The 15,154-nt window shown below is 43.6% G+C and overlaps 2 protein-coding genes across 2 annotated transcripts; both read left to right on the top strand.

Annotated features, from left to right (window-relative positions):
* Positions 1-3,792: 3,792 nt before the first annotated feature.
* LOC308305997 (zinc transporter ZIP6-like) lies at positions 3,793-4,809 on the top strand (the record flags this gene model as incomplete). The annotated part of the gene is made up of 1 exon (XM_080750896.1): positions 3,793-4,809. One exon carries the CDS (start codon positions 3,793-3,795, stop codon positions 4,807-4,809), a length of 1,017 nt encoding a protein of 338 aa, XP_080607022.1.
* A 3,514-nt stretch (positions 4,810-8,323) lies between these two features.
* Positions 8,324-9,337, top strand: LOC308305996 (zinc transporter ZIP6-like; the record flags this gene model as incomplete). The annotated part of the gene is made up of 1 exon (XM_080750895.1): positions 8,324-9,337. The coding sequence occupies one exon, from the start codon at positions 8,324-8,326 to the stop codon at positions 9,335-9,337; it is 1,014 nt and encodes a 337-aa protein (XP_080607021.1).
* Positions 9,338-15,154: the final 5,817 nt, after the last annotated feature.

Here is a 15,154-nt window from a genome sequence, read left to right as displayed (position 1 = left end):
AATATATATATATAAAATAACATGGCCCTGACTGTGTGGGGCCCCAGGCAGCCACTGAACCTTGCCTACAGCAAGGTACGGCCCTACAATGCCTGCCCTACAGGCCATTATTTGGGAAAACTTTTGAAAAAAATTGTGATTATGAAAAGTGAAGACACATCTGAAGGTGGAAAAATAGATGGTCAGCGAGTCAGAAGCATTATTGATTTTTGTATTATATTTCTTGAACAATTGAACAACTGATGATGGACCCGGAGTTCCAGATGGACAGATACACAAGTGGCATGGTACACTTTTTTTTTTTTTTTTTTTTTTTAAGATTTATTTGGCTTTTAAGCCTTAATTGATAGGACAATAGACTGACAGGTAATGGGGAGAGAGATGGGGAGTGACACACAGCAAAGGTCGGGATTCGAACCTGCAACAAAAGCCTAGACTGGTAAGCCAGCGGGCGCCCCAGGCTGGTACGCATTCTGAAGGTTGTGAGATTCAGCACTGCCTCTCTGTCTGTCTTGCAGTGCGCTACTGTGGACACAAGGCAGTCGCTTTATATCACATAGGGGGATGGTAGACATAAGCAGCCTAGCTTGGATTTTTACAATAAAAGGTTGCAAGTCATTACATGATGTATTTCAGCAAAAATAATACTGATTCAAACTAGAAAGACGCAATTGTTCAATTGCAAGTGTTGTTGCCGTAACGTGAGTCACACTTGCAAATTAATTCTTACCATTGAAGCTAATGGTGAAAGTGAATTCACTAATAAATGAATGGCAATATATGGAGATCTCTGTCAGTCCTTGTCACTTTCATGCCCACATATGGAGATCCCTTATTTCATCAATATTAAGCCCATATCTCGGAATGCCCATATATGGACATCAGCATTTTCCCATTTGGCTTCCATGTCGGTCTCATGTGGTCTATGATATCAAAACATCTATGATGTCAGTCATCTCCAAATTTGGGGAAAGTTTATTTTTTGCATTTTCCCATTCAAGTCAGAGGAGAAAATTAATAACGTAACTCTTAGCAAAATGCAAGCATACGATTCCCGTTGAAGCCGGGCAATTTGACATATGGCTTGAGTGCGTGTATTGCCCAGGATTATAACATTAGGTAATTGACACGTAAAGTAATGGGTTACAAATAGTGGGCTAAAAAATTAACTGGAAAGCAAACCTTCATATATATTTTTGAGTGGTGCTAACCGCTCCTACTACATCTGGCTTGGTGTGTATGTATGTATGTATGAGCACGGATCTTCATGTATGGAGATAACTGACGTCACGGACAGAACGGCCCATACAAAAAGATATGCGAGTCTGTCGTGTTGCAATTCTTTTTTATTTAACCATTTTTGAGCAGTGTGAACAGCTCCTACATTTCACTCTGTCTGTACGGAATGTATTATGTATGCAGATCCGTGCTCGTACACATAAAGTAAATGACTTCAGGGACAGAACGGCCCATACAAGGAGATATGCATGTGTGTCGTGTTTGCACCGCTCAGGTTGGATTTTACAAAATTATTGTTGGTTTGTGTACAACAGTAGGTTGTTTATTATCATTAAATAAGCATAATCTTAAAATTGGGATGGGAGTCAAATGGCGTAATGGGTTATACCATTTGACATTGCAATGTCAAATCTAATTTGACAGGCATTATCATGGACACCTATACGTAAATACAGAATTTTAATTAACAATGTTTTCCTGAGAACTCCACACAGAAATGCAGAAATTATTCAGGCACAATTTAGCCACCTTTATTTGCCACAAGACGTCATAGAGGGTCCACAGGGTCATCAGAGCTGTCAGGGACAGAACGGCCCAAACATGCAAACGTGAATATCCCTATGGATAGCGTCTCAACAGCACATGGCTGGTTCTACAGTCTGCATGGATAGGGTCTCACAGCACATGTGGCTAGGTTAAAAAGTATTAAAATGGAAGTAGCTCACAACGCCATCTGGAGGCTATGAGCCCAGGATCTCAAATAGCTAGCCTGATTTCAGACTCTGCGCTGGAGATTGAGTCTGACATTGTCCCATTGACAAGAGATTTCAAAGGGGAGGGGATTTGAAATGTGAAATTCCATATCACAAGAGATCTGGTGGGGTTGTGTTCCCCCCTCCCCCTCCCCTCTATAACAGGAATAAAACACGTTGTTGTCTTTGATGCTTTCATTGATTAGAGAGATCACTAATGAGGTGTGCACAACCCCCTTTGAAGTTCAAAGGGAGCAATTAAGAGCTCTGGCTGAGCTCCCCCTCCCTCCACTGTTTCTGTTAATTTTCTGTTTCTGCTGATTTGCTGTCTCGTTAGACCCACCCCCTCCTCCGAGGCTCCGACTCTCATTGGCCTGGTCTTGCCTCAGACCAGAGAAACTCTAGGTTCATTACGCAACACCAGACCAAGAGAACCAGTCCGCTCAGAGAGTGGGCGGGTCTATGGGCTGGAGTCAGGCAATCAAATAACCTTTTCTATATGTGCACACAGGTTCTTATACCAGGGCTGAGCAGAGAATAACCTGACGGTCGCTTATCTCCCGATAGGGAGTCTTACTGGTAAGTATTGAGGTACAGTATGACATTTGTATCGCACAGTCCCAGAAAGTAAAGAAATAAGTGTTAAATTGAGCGGTAATTAACATTCTCTCTACTCTATCTTAACGCAGTGGGGACGTGTCCACTAGGTAGGGTTTAGTGCAGCCCAGCAGCAGTGCTCTATTCCTCACTGTGTTATGGAAGTTAGAGTGATACTTGTTCTCACAGTCATCCTCTGTAGGCAGGACTGTTCGGCCACTCCAATTCCTATTCTGACATCAGGGATCTCTATATATGGGCATAGCTGTTCCTCTGCCCGATCTGTCCGCATTTGTTGGCTTTGTGTGCTTCTGGTTGCTTGGAAACATGAATGTGTACAAAAGCTATATAAAGGCATGCAATGTGCCATGACGTGGCATGACGTCACAGTGGTGATTAATTTGACCTTTAAAAGGCAGGTCTCGAAGGAATCTGAACCGTTCCCCTTCATCCAGGAGCAGATAGAAGTTATTATCTTCCACTCAGCAGGTGTAATTACTGTACAGCATTCTAAACGCTGATCAACAGAATAAAGCACATAGTGGGAGCGGTTTGCACCACTCAAAAAGGACAACACATCAGAATGATGATGGGTGGTAAGAGGACATTGAGAGCATGTCTGGCTGTGCTGTGGATTCTTTCTGTAGTGGTACACAGCCAGAGAGCAGAAGCCACTCAACAACAACATCTAGAGTCTATATTCCACCAGTACGGGGAGAACGGTAGCATGTCTCTGGCAGGCCTGGAGCGTCTACTGCACAGTGCCGACCTGGACAGCATCAGGACGGCCATGGTTCAACATTACGACGAGCAGCTGGGCCAAGAAAGTAGCCATCCTTATTTTGGCAATCACCATCCGGATCAACATGGCAAGTGCAACAACACCGACCACGACCATGACCACGGCGAACATGACCATGGCCACGGCGAACATGACCATGGACACGGCGAACATGACCATGGACACGGCGAACATGACCATGGACACGGCGAACATGACCATGGACACGACGAACATGACCATGGACACGGCGAACATGACCACGGCCACGGCGAACATGACCACGGACACGGCGAACATGACCACGGACACGGCGAACATGACCACCCCCCAAAAAATGCCACCACAGCATGGGTGGGTGGCATTGTGTCCGTCACAGTGATCAGTCTTGCATCTCTGCTTGGGGTATTCCTCATCCCTCTGATGAAGCACTCCTTCTACAATTTCCTTCTCAGCTTCCTGGTTGCGTTGGCAGTGGGCACCCTCTGTGGAGACGCTTTGCTTCACCTCATCCCCCATTCCCAAGGTGGTCACCACCACCACCACCACAGTCATAGTGTCCTTGAAGAGCATGAGGAGCACGAGGAGAGTCTTGACGGGGTGTGGAAGGGTCTGATGGTGTTGGCAGGAATCAACTCCATGTTGCTCATGGAACACTTGCTGACTCTGGGAAAGATGTACTATCACAAGAACCACAACAAAGACCCCTCAGTGACCTGCGACAGAATGGGCATCGATGTAGAGGGTCAGGAGATGCGGGCTCTGCCCCACCCGCTGCCAGTCGACATTTCTGTGACCCCCAGTCATCCCCCAGTTCTGGTGGATGACTGTGAGAGCGCCGCCGGGGGGCCCACGCATCAACGTCAATACAACCACATACTGAACCACCACCACCAGCCACACAGGCATCACCACTCCCAGGAGCACATCCAAGAGGCTGGGATCGCCACACTGGCCTGGATGGTTCTCATGGGAGACGGCTTGCACAACTTCACTGATGGCCTGGCAATAGGCGCTGCCTTTAGTGATGGCTTGACCAGTGGTCTCAGTACCTCTCTAGCTGTCTTCTGCCATGAACTTCCTCATGAACTGGGTGACTTTGCGGTGCTGTTGAAGGCGGGTATGAGTGTGCGCCAGGCTATCATCTACAATCTGTTGTCGGCCATGCTTGCCTACGTGGGCATGTTTATTGGCATTTCTATTGGACACTACTATGAGAACATAGTCGTATGGATCTTTCCTTTCACCGCTGGACTTTTTCTCTATGTGGCCCTGGTGGACATGCTACCAGAAATAATACATAAAGATGCTAGGAACCAAGGCTTCAGAAGTCAGAGTGGCTTCTATCTGCTGCAGAATGCTGGCATATTGCTTGGTTTCTGCATCATGCTGATTATCGCCATCTTTGAACCGAAACTGCAACTGAAGCTGGGTGATTAATAATGAACAAAATTATGTTGGACCTTAGTCCAACATCATCCTAAATAAAGATTCAAGAAGTTCGTTTGATTTTAACATCACCCTACTGATGAAAACAAGCAAGGAAAAAAAAAATCATCCGGTACTAATGAAAACCACTACGGGGGGGGGGGGGGGGGGGTCTACAACTATTACACATTACACTGATTAGTGTAAAATTAGAGTAAAATGTATTGTGTACTCTGCCAGTAGGCCACCAACAAAATAATTTCAAACAGTACACTAACTACAATATGTATGTGAAAACATTTGAGGTGAGAAATAAGACAGAAAAAAGAGGAAAAAATAATATATATATATATATAATATATATATATATAAAATAACATGGCCCTGACTGTGTGGGGCCCCAGGCAGCCACTGAACCTTGCCTACAGCAAGGTACGGCCCTACACTGCCTGCCCTACAGGCCATTATTTGGGAAAACTTTTGAAAAAAATTGTGATTATGAAAAGTGAAGACACATCTGAAGGTGGAAAAATAGATGGTCAGCGAGTCAGAAGCATTATTGATTTTTGTATTATATTTCTTGAACAATTGAACAATTGATGATGGACCCGGAGTTCCAGATGGACAGATACACAAGTGGCATGGTACACTTTTTTTTTTTTTTTTTTTTTTAAGATTTATTTGGCTTTTATATGCCTTAATTGATAGGACAATAGACTGACAGGTAATGGGGAGAGAGATGGGGAGTGACACACAGCAAAGGTCGGGATTCGAACCTGCGACAAAAGCCTAGACTGGTAAGCCAGCGGGCGCCCCAGGCTGGTACGCATTCTGAAGGTTGTGAGATTCAGCACTGCCTCTCTGTCTGTCTTGCAGTGCGCTACTGTGGACACAAGGCAGTCGCTTTATATCACATAGGGGGATGGTAGACATAAGCAGCCTAGCTTGGATTTTTACAATAAAAGGTTGCAAGTCATTACATGATGTATTTCAGCAAAAATAATACTGATTCAAACTAGAAAGACGCAATTGTTCAATTGCAAGTGTTGTTGCCGTAACGTGAGTCACACTTGCAAATTAATTCTTACCATTGAAGCTAATGGTGAAAGTGAATTCACTAATAAATGAATGGCAATATATGGAGATCTCTGTCAGTCCTTGTCACTTTCATGCCCACATATGGAGATCCCTTATTTCATCAATATTAAGCCCATATCTCGGAATGCCCATATATGGACATCAGCATTTTCCCATTTGGCTTCCATGTCGGTCTCATGTGGTCTATGATATCAAAACATCTATGATGTCAGTCATCTCCAAATTTGGGGAAAGTTTATTTTTTGCATTTTCCCATTCAAGTGAGAGGAGAAAATTAATAACGTAACTCTTAGCAAAATGCAAGCATACGATTCCCGTTGAAGCCGGGCAATTTGACATATGGCTTGAGTGCGTGTATTGCCCAGGATTATAACATTAGGTAATTGACACGTAAAGTAATGGGTTACAAATAGTGGGCTAAAAAATTAACTGGAAAGCAAACCTTCATATATATTTTTGAGTGGTGCTAACCGCTCCTACTACATCTGGCTTGGTGTGTATGTATGTATGTATGAGCACGGATCTTCATGTATGGAGATAACTGACGTCACGGACAGAACGGCCCATACAAAAAGATATGCGAGTCTGTCGTGTTGCAATTCTTTTTTATTTAACCATTTTTGAGCAGTGTGAACAGCTCCTACATTTCACTCTGTCTGTACGGAATGTATTATGTATGCAGATCCGTGCTCGTACACATAAAGTAAATGACTTCAGGGACAGAACGGCCCATACAAGGAGATATGCATGTGTGTCGTGTTTGCACCGCTCAGGTTGGATTTTACAAAATTATTGTTGGTTTGTGTACAACAGTAGGTTGTTTATTATCATTAAATAAGCATAATCTTAAAATTGGGATGGGAGTCAAATGGCGTAATGGGTTATACCATTTGACATTGCAATGTCAAATCTAATTTGACAGGCATTATCATGGACACCTATACGTAAATACAGAATTTTAATTAACAATGTTTTCCTGAGAACTCCACACAGAAATGCAGAAATTATTCAGGCACAATTTAGCCACCTTTATTTGCCACAAGACGTCATAGAGGGTCCACAGGGTCATCAGAGCTGTCAGGGACAGAACGGCCCAAACATGCAAACGTGAATATCCCTATGGATAGCGTCTCAACAGCACATGGCTGGTTCTACAGTCTGCATGGATAGGGTCTCACAGCACATGTGGCTAGGTTAAAAAGTATTAAAAAGGAAGTAGCTCACAACGCCATCTGGAGGCTATGAGCCCAGGATCTCAAATAGCTAGCCTGATTTCAGACTCTGCGCTGGAGATTGAGTCTGACATTGTCCCATTGACAAGAGATTTCAAAGGGGAGGGGATTTGAAATGTGAAATTCCATATCACAAGAGATCTGGTGGGGTTGTGTTCCCCCCTCCCCCTCCCCTCTATAACAGGAATAAAACACGTTGTTGTCTTTGATGCTTTCATTGATTACAGAGATCACTAATGAGGTGTGCACAACCCCCTTTGAAGTTCAAAGGGAGCAATTAAGAGCTCTGGCTGAGCTCCCCCTCCCTCCACTGTTTCTGTTAATTTTCTGTTTCTGCTGATTTGCTGTCTCGTTAGACCCACCCCCTCCTCCGAGGCGCCGACTCTCATTGGCCTGGTCTTGCCTCAGACCAGAGAAACTCTAGGTTCATTACGCAACACCAGACCAAGAGAACCAGTCCGCTCAGAGAGTGGGCGGGTCTATGGGCTGGAGTCAGGCAATCAAATAACCTTTTCTATATGTGCACACAGGTTCTTATACCAGGGCTGAGCAGAGAATAACCTGACGGTCGCTTATCTCCCGATAGGGAGTCTTACTGGTAAGTATTGAGGTACAGTATGACATTTGTATCGCACAGTCCCAGAAAGTAAAGAAATAAGTGTTAAATTGAGCGGTAATTAACATTCTCTCTGCTCTATCTGGTCTTAACGCAGTGGGGACGTGTCCACTAGGTAGGGTTTAGTGCAGCCCAGCAGCAGTGCTCTATTCCTCACTGTGTTATGGAAGTTAGAGTGATACTTGTTCTCACAGTCATCCTCTGTAGGCAGGACTGTTCGGCCACTCCAATTCCTATTCTGACATCAGGGATCTCTATATATGGGCATAGCTGTTCCTCTGCCCGATCTGTCCGCATTTGTTGGCTTTGTGTGCTTCCGGATCAACATGGCAAGTGCAACAACACCGACCACGACCATGACCACGGCGAACATGACCATGGCCACGGCGAACATGACCATGGACACGGCGAACATGACCACGGCCACGGCGAACATGACCACGGACACGGCGAACATGACCACGGACACGGCGAACATGACCACCCCCAAAAAAATGCCACCACAGCATGGGTGGGTGGCATTGTGTCCGTCACAGTGATCAGTCTTGCATCTCTGCTTGGGGTATTCCTCATCCCTCTGATGAAACACTCCTTCTTCAAGTTCCTTCTCAGCTTCCTGGTTGCGTTGGCAGTGGGAACCCTCTGTGGAGACGCTTTGCTTCACCTCATCCCCCATTCCCAAGGTGGTCACCACCACCACCACCACAGTCACAGTGTCCTTGAAGAGCATGAGGAGGACGAGGAGTCTCTTGACGGGGTGTGGAAGGGTCTGATGGTGTTGGCAGGAATCAACTCCATGTTGCTCATGGAACACTTGCTGACTCTGGGAAAGATGTACTATCGCAAGAACCACAACAAAGACCCCTCAGTGACCTGCGACAGAATGGGCATCGATGTAGAGGGTCAGGAGATGCGGGCTCTGCCCCACCCGCTGCCAGTCGACATTTCTGTGACCCCCAGTCATCCCCCAGTTCTGGTGGATGACTGTGAGAGCGCGGCCGGGGGGCCCACGCATCAACGTCAATACAACCACATACTGAACCACCACCACCAGCCACACAGGCATCACCACTCCCAGGAGCACATCCAAGAGCCTGGGATCGCCACACTGGCCTGGATGGTTCTCATGGGAGACGGCCTGCACAACTTCACTGATGGCCTGGCAATAGGCGCTGCCTTTAGTGATGGCTTGACCAGTGGTCTCAGTACCTCTCTAGCTGTCTTCTGCCATGAACTTCCTCATGAACTGGGTGACTTTGCGGTGCTGTTGAAGTGTATGAGTGTGCGCCAGGCTATCATCTACAATCTGTTGTCGGCCATGCTTGCCTACGTGGGCATGTTTATTGGCATTTCTATTGGACACTACTATGAGAACATAGTCGTATGGATCTTTCCTTTCACCGCTGGACTTTTTCTCTATGTGGCCCTGGTGGACATGCTACCAGAAATAATACATAAAGATGCTAGGAACCAAGGCTTCAGAAGTCAGAGTGGCTTCTATCTGCTGCAGAATGCTGGCATATTGCTTGGTTTCTGCATCATGCTGATTATCGCCATCTTTGAACCGAAACTGCAACTGAAGCTGGGCGATTAATAATGAACAAAATTATGTTGGACCTTAGTCCAACATCATCCTAAATAAAGATTCAAGAAGTTCGTTTGATTTTAACATCACCCTACTGATGAAAACAAGCAAGGAAAAAAAAATCATCGGGTACTAATGAAAAATACTACGGGGGGGGTCTACAACTATTACACATTACACTGATTAGTGTAAAATTAGAGTAAAATGTATTGTGTACTCTGCCAGTAGGCCACCAACAAAATAATTTCAAACAGTACACTAACTACAATATGTATGTGAAAACATTTGAGGTGAGAAATAAGACAGAAAAAAGAGGAAAAAATAATATATATATATATATATATATATATATATATTATAAAATAACATGGCCCTGACTGTGTGGGGCCCCAGGCAGCCACTGAACCTTGCCTACAGCAAGGCACGGCCCTACACTGCCTGCCCTACAGGCCATTATTTGGGAAAACTTTTGAAAAAAATTGTGATTATGAAAAGTGAAGACACATCTGAAGGTGGAAAAATAGATGGTCAGCGAGTCAGAAGCATTATTGATTTTTGTATTATGTTTCTTGAACAATTGAACAACTGATGATGGACCCGGAGTTCCAGATGGACAGATACACAAGTGGCATGGTACACTTTTTTTTTCTTTTTTTCTTTTTTTTTAAAGATTTGTTTTGGGGCTTTTATGCCTTAATTGATAGGACAATAGACTGACAGGTAATGGGGAGAGAGATGGGGAGTGACACACAGCAAAGGTCGGGATTCGAACCTGCGACAAAAGCCTAGACTGGTAAGCCAGCGGGCGCCCCAGGCTGGTACGCATTCTGACATTCACACAATTTGTATTGTATACTGTATATATATACTGTATGTGCTCCATACCATGTGATCATGGTCGTGAGTAAATAAATTGATTGATTGATTGATTGATTGATTGATGAAGGTTGTGAGATTCAGCACTGCCTCTCTGTCTGTCTTGCAGTGCGCTACTGTGGACACAAGGCAGTCGCTTTATATCACATAGGGGGATGGTAGACATAAGCAGCCTAGCTTGGATTTTTACAATAAAAGGTTGCAAGTCATTACATGATGTATTTCAGCAAAAATAATACTGATTCAAACTAGAAAGACGCAATTGTTCAATTGCAAGTGTTGTTGCCGTAACGTGAGTCACACTTGCAAATTAATTCTTACCATTGAAGCTAATGGTGAAAGTTAATTCACTAATAAATGAATGGCAATATATGGAGATCTCTGTCAGTCCTTGTCACTTTCATGCCCACATATGGAGATCCCTTATTTCATCAATATTAAGCCCATATCTCGGAATGCCCATATATGGACATCAGCATTTTCCCATTTGGCTTCCATGTCGGACTATGATATCAAAACATCTATGATGTCAGTCATCTCCAAATTTGGGGAAAGTTTATTTTTTGCATTTTCCCATTCAAGTCAGAGGAGAAAATTAATAACGTAACTCTTAGCAAAATGCAAGCATACGATTCCCGTTGAAGCCGGGCGATTTGACATATGGCTTGAGTGCGTGTATTGCCCAGGATTATAACATTAGGTAATTGACACATAAAGTAATGGGTTACAAATATAGTGGGCTAAAAAATTAACTGGAAAGCAAACCTTCATATATATTTTTGAGTGGTGCTAACCGCTCCTACATCTGGCTTGGTGTGTATGTATGTATGTATGAGCACGGATCTTCATGTATGGAGATAACTGACGTCACGGACAGAACGGCCCATACAAAAAGATATGCGAGTCTGTCGTGTTGCAATTCTTTTTTATTTAACCATTTTTGAGCAGTGTGAACAGCTCCTACATTTCACTCTGTCTGTACGGAATGTATTATGTATGCAGATCCGTGCTCGTACACATAAAGTAAATGACTTCAGGGACAGAACGGCCCATACAAGGAGATATGCATGTGTGTCGTGTTTGCACCGCTCAGGTTGGATTTTACAAAATTATTGTTGGTTTGTGTACAACAGTAGGTTGTTTATTATCATTAAATAAGCATAATCTTAAAATTGGGATGGGAGTCAAATGGCGTAATGGGTTATACCATTTGACATTGCAATGTCAAATCTAATTTGACAGGCATTATCATGGACACCTATACGTAAATACAGAATTTTAATTAACAAGGTTTTCCTGAGATCATACCATTTCACATGTAGATCTGATTATGTGATTATGTGGTCATCTTCGTAGACCAATAAAACCAGAATCTTTAGACTACAGTAGGTCCTCAAAAACAAAGTATTCAAGTAAAGCCCTTTGCACACAGGCGCGTTTAACCGCACGGATAAAACGGACAATATAATGTTTTGAAAAGAAAACAATGATTCTCTATGACCTCATGCACACCGGCTCCGAATTAGCCGTGCGACGAGTGGCTGCCGCCGTGCGTTTTTTTCTCGATCGAACCCAGTTCGATTCGTGCGTCTTGTCGCATGCGGTAAAAAACTCATCACTCCTTTTATGACTCCTTTTGGGATCCGCAGCGCCGATTCCGCACAGCCTTGCACACCAAATCCAATGCGTTTTATTCATGCCGCAAACGAAAAAAAACGCAACTGTCCTGTGTGCAAAGGGCTTAACTTGGATGTTTATCTTAAAATGTTCCATCTTCAAATGTAACTTAATCATATGAAAGAAAATAATATATTACGCTATTACAGGCCGATTTGGCGGCAGAGGTTCTTCCTTGGCCTCCTGGGAGTGTGTGCAAAGTTTCACCTTGATAGGTCCAACAGTGACTGAGAATAGTTGTTCACAGACAAACACATGGTCACATGGACACATGGACTGAAGGACAGGCGGTGAAGAGACAAATATGGTTGTAACTATCACTGCTCATTGATCAAAGATGCGCCACTATAAGTGCATTAAATATTAAATATCATTTAAACCCAAGAAATCACTATGGCTTGTTTACATTGGGGTCCTTTGTATGTGCTGGGCATATATGGGCATTCCCATTAATATTGATGACATCATGGATCTCCATATATGGGCATAAAAGGGACAAGGTCGGAATGGTTAGCAGTTAGCACCACTCAAATTGGGACAAGGACTGACCTACAGTATGGGACTGACTGACAGATACAGAGATATCGCTTGAAGGCAACACACTTGCAATTTCCAATTGCATCTTTCTACTTACATAGGATATGATAGGATAGTCATGTTTCACACGGCATGATTTGGAATAATTGATTTAAAGACATTTCCCCCTAAAACATAATCATCAGGTATTAATTATGATTATACTTGGAGGAAGATTGTTTTCTTTGTACAGAAAGTGTTAAAATGAAGTTCATTAGTATCCCTGGTTGTCAGGTGGGTGGTGACCCAGCTGAAGTTACTGTATGGTAAAAAGGGTAAATAAATAAATACATTTGTATTTGTCCCATTCATTTGATTATAGTAGATGTACCTCCATTGATTCCGGAATGCATTTGGGTCCCCATCCGGAATCTAATGGGGGTACCGTACAAGTGTCCATGGCGTGAGTAATCAATAGGTCTATGAAGACCCCTTTAAGGGACGAAAATCATGCATGCAGCATAAAAATTTGATTATATGCTAAATACTAGATATAGTTCTATAACTATTTTTCCCCCTTGGAAATGCTGTATGCATAGTACAATGGTGTGCTCTAAATTTGCTGGGGATTATGTCTACAAAGTGAAACCAGAGGTACTGCAGTTGGACCTGTAGCCACATGGTGGCAGACTTAAGGCATCATAAGCCTCTCAGACAGTCTGGCTAGGGACTGACATTACTGAAGTATCCAGCCAATACAAAAGGAAGCAGGCCTCACCTCCTACAGTAAACAACTAACATAGATAAGTTCTCATGACCTCACCCTGCCCTTGTAAGGCCACAGACTGCACACGTGGTACATTTTTGCCTGTACCTGCATTGGAGCCAAGGGCAAGAGAGAGAGAAACACGGAGGGAAGAGTATACTTTTAGTCAAATGAAACACATTGGTTTTGTTGCTCAAATCCAACAAGAAAAATGATAAGCGTCCTAGTTCAAAGCAGACATTTTGAAGGGTAAACTGCATTGCGGTCAGAGCTTAGCAGGGGAATAAACTTTAGACAATGTTAAATAATCCATAGGTCACTATATAATGTATAGTAACCTATGGATTATGAGGATACATGATATAGATCAGACATCAGAAAATCATTGGATTCTCTCCAGAAGAAACAGTCACCGTTTCATTGGGAATGACAGCTGTTTAGACACGGTTCAATCCAGATGTGGAGCCAGTGTTGTAAAAACACACAGAAACATTATGACCCATACACAGTATAGGCCTACTATAGGCAGGAATGACAGGTAACCGGAACACTCGCCCCAAAACACACTCGCCCCCGTTTTTTTTTAAACGTATCGCTCGCCCCCAGCGGATCTTGTTGTATTCGTTTTAGTGTGGTTAAGGTTAGGAATATGTTTATGGTTTGGCACAGTTTTACTGAGGCTAAGTTCATGAAGCCCGCCGACCTGATTCCGGATAAGCAGTTGAAGATGGATAAATGAAGTTTAGGAAGATTATGTGTGGGCATAGTTTTACTGATGCTACGTTTAGGTTTAGGAATACCTGCTGGCGACCGTTCCGGGGTCACCGAATTGTATTTGACCCGGGGTGAGAATTTTTGGGGCATTACTTAATTTACAAGAAGTCTACACAATTAGAGAATAGAATAGTTGTTATTTTTATCTATGATACCACATCAATACAGCATAGAATTGTGGGAAGAAAAAAAGAAATAATCGTATCCAACGATAACAAAATATTCTACGTTTTGGGGGTAACATGTCCTTGGTTTGAACTCCCTTTGGTCCGACCGCACCTAAACCTTAACCCTAACCTCAGTAAAACTAACGCTGGTGAATGCTAACTCGGTGAGTAGCTAACCTGCCGATGCTGGTGAATGCTAACCTGGTGAGTAGCTAACTAACCTGGCGATGCTGGTGAATGCTAACCTGGTGAATTTTAACCTTTTCGGACCAACTGGAGTTCGAAGTCGAGCCTCTCAGACCCCCGTTTGGGGTCTGAGAGGCTAAATCTCATCAAATGTTGTTCCGTGGCTCAAATGTATTTTATCGAGTCTGACTTCGATCGATAAAAGTAAGCACGCAGCACTAGCAGCAGCTGCAGCAGGTTTCTGCTTGGTGCCTCCTCGGTCGTGCATCGATCAATAGCGAACTAGAATGCGTTTTTAACTTGTTACTTTGCACTGAGTCTGTGTTGCAGCTGATGTCACGCAACCATTTAAGCATTTGATGGACACAATATAAATTACATTGTACAGGCACGCAGCATCACTTCCACTCCGCTATAATTTAAAAAACTGTCGATTTTTTTTTCCGGGTGCTCTAGGGTGTCGGGCTTATAGTTTACTCTAATTGGTCGGGTCGGCGAGCGTCGGGTAGGCCCAGTTAGGGCCCAGTTAGGGCCGGGCCTTAATTTTCAGGACCGTTGAGAACTCTAATAAAAGATAGATAGTATTTTTTTAATATTTATTTTGGGGCTTTTTAGTGAAGTCAGACAGGAAACGGGGAGAGAGAGACACAGGGGGAGTGACACGCAGCAAAGACCACCAGGATCGGGATTCGAACCTGGCTACATTGAAGCATATAGGTGTCCGGACCAGTCTGTGCCTATGATAGACAGCCTTGATCCAAAGCTACTAGGCCTTCACCCATTTTCAACCTTATCTTCCTTAAGAGATGGCACAGAAACTTTCCTACCAATGACATCATCGAAGGAAATTCCGAGCTACAATAA

The sequence above is a fragment of the Nannobrachium achirus genome, assembly GCF_963921795.1.
Source record: "Nannobrachium achirus genome assembly, chromosome: 20".
Classification (NCBI taxonomy): domain Eukaryota; kingdom Metazoa; phylum Chordata; class Actinopteri; order Myctophiformes; family Myctophidae; genus Nannobrachium; species Nannobrachium achirus.
Note: the sequence above shows the minus strand (reverse complement) of the source record. Positions and strands in the feature narration are given on the sequence as shown.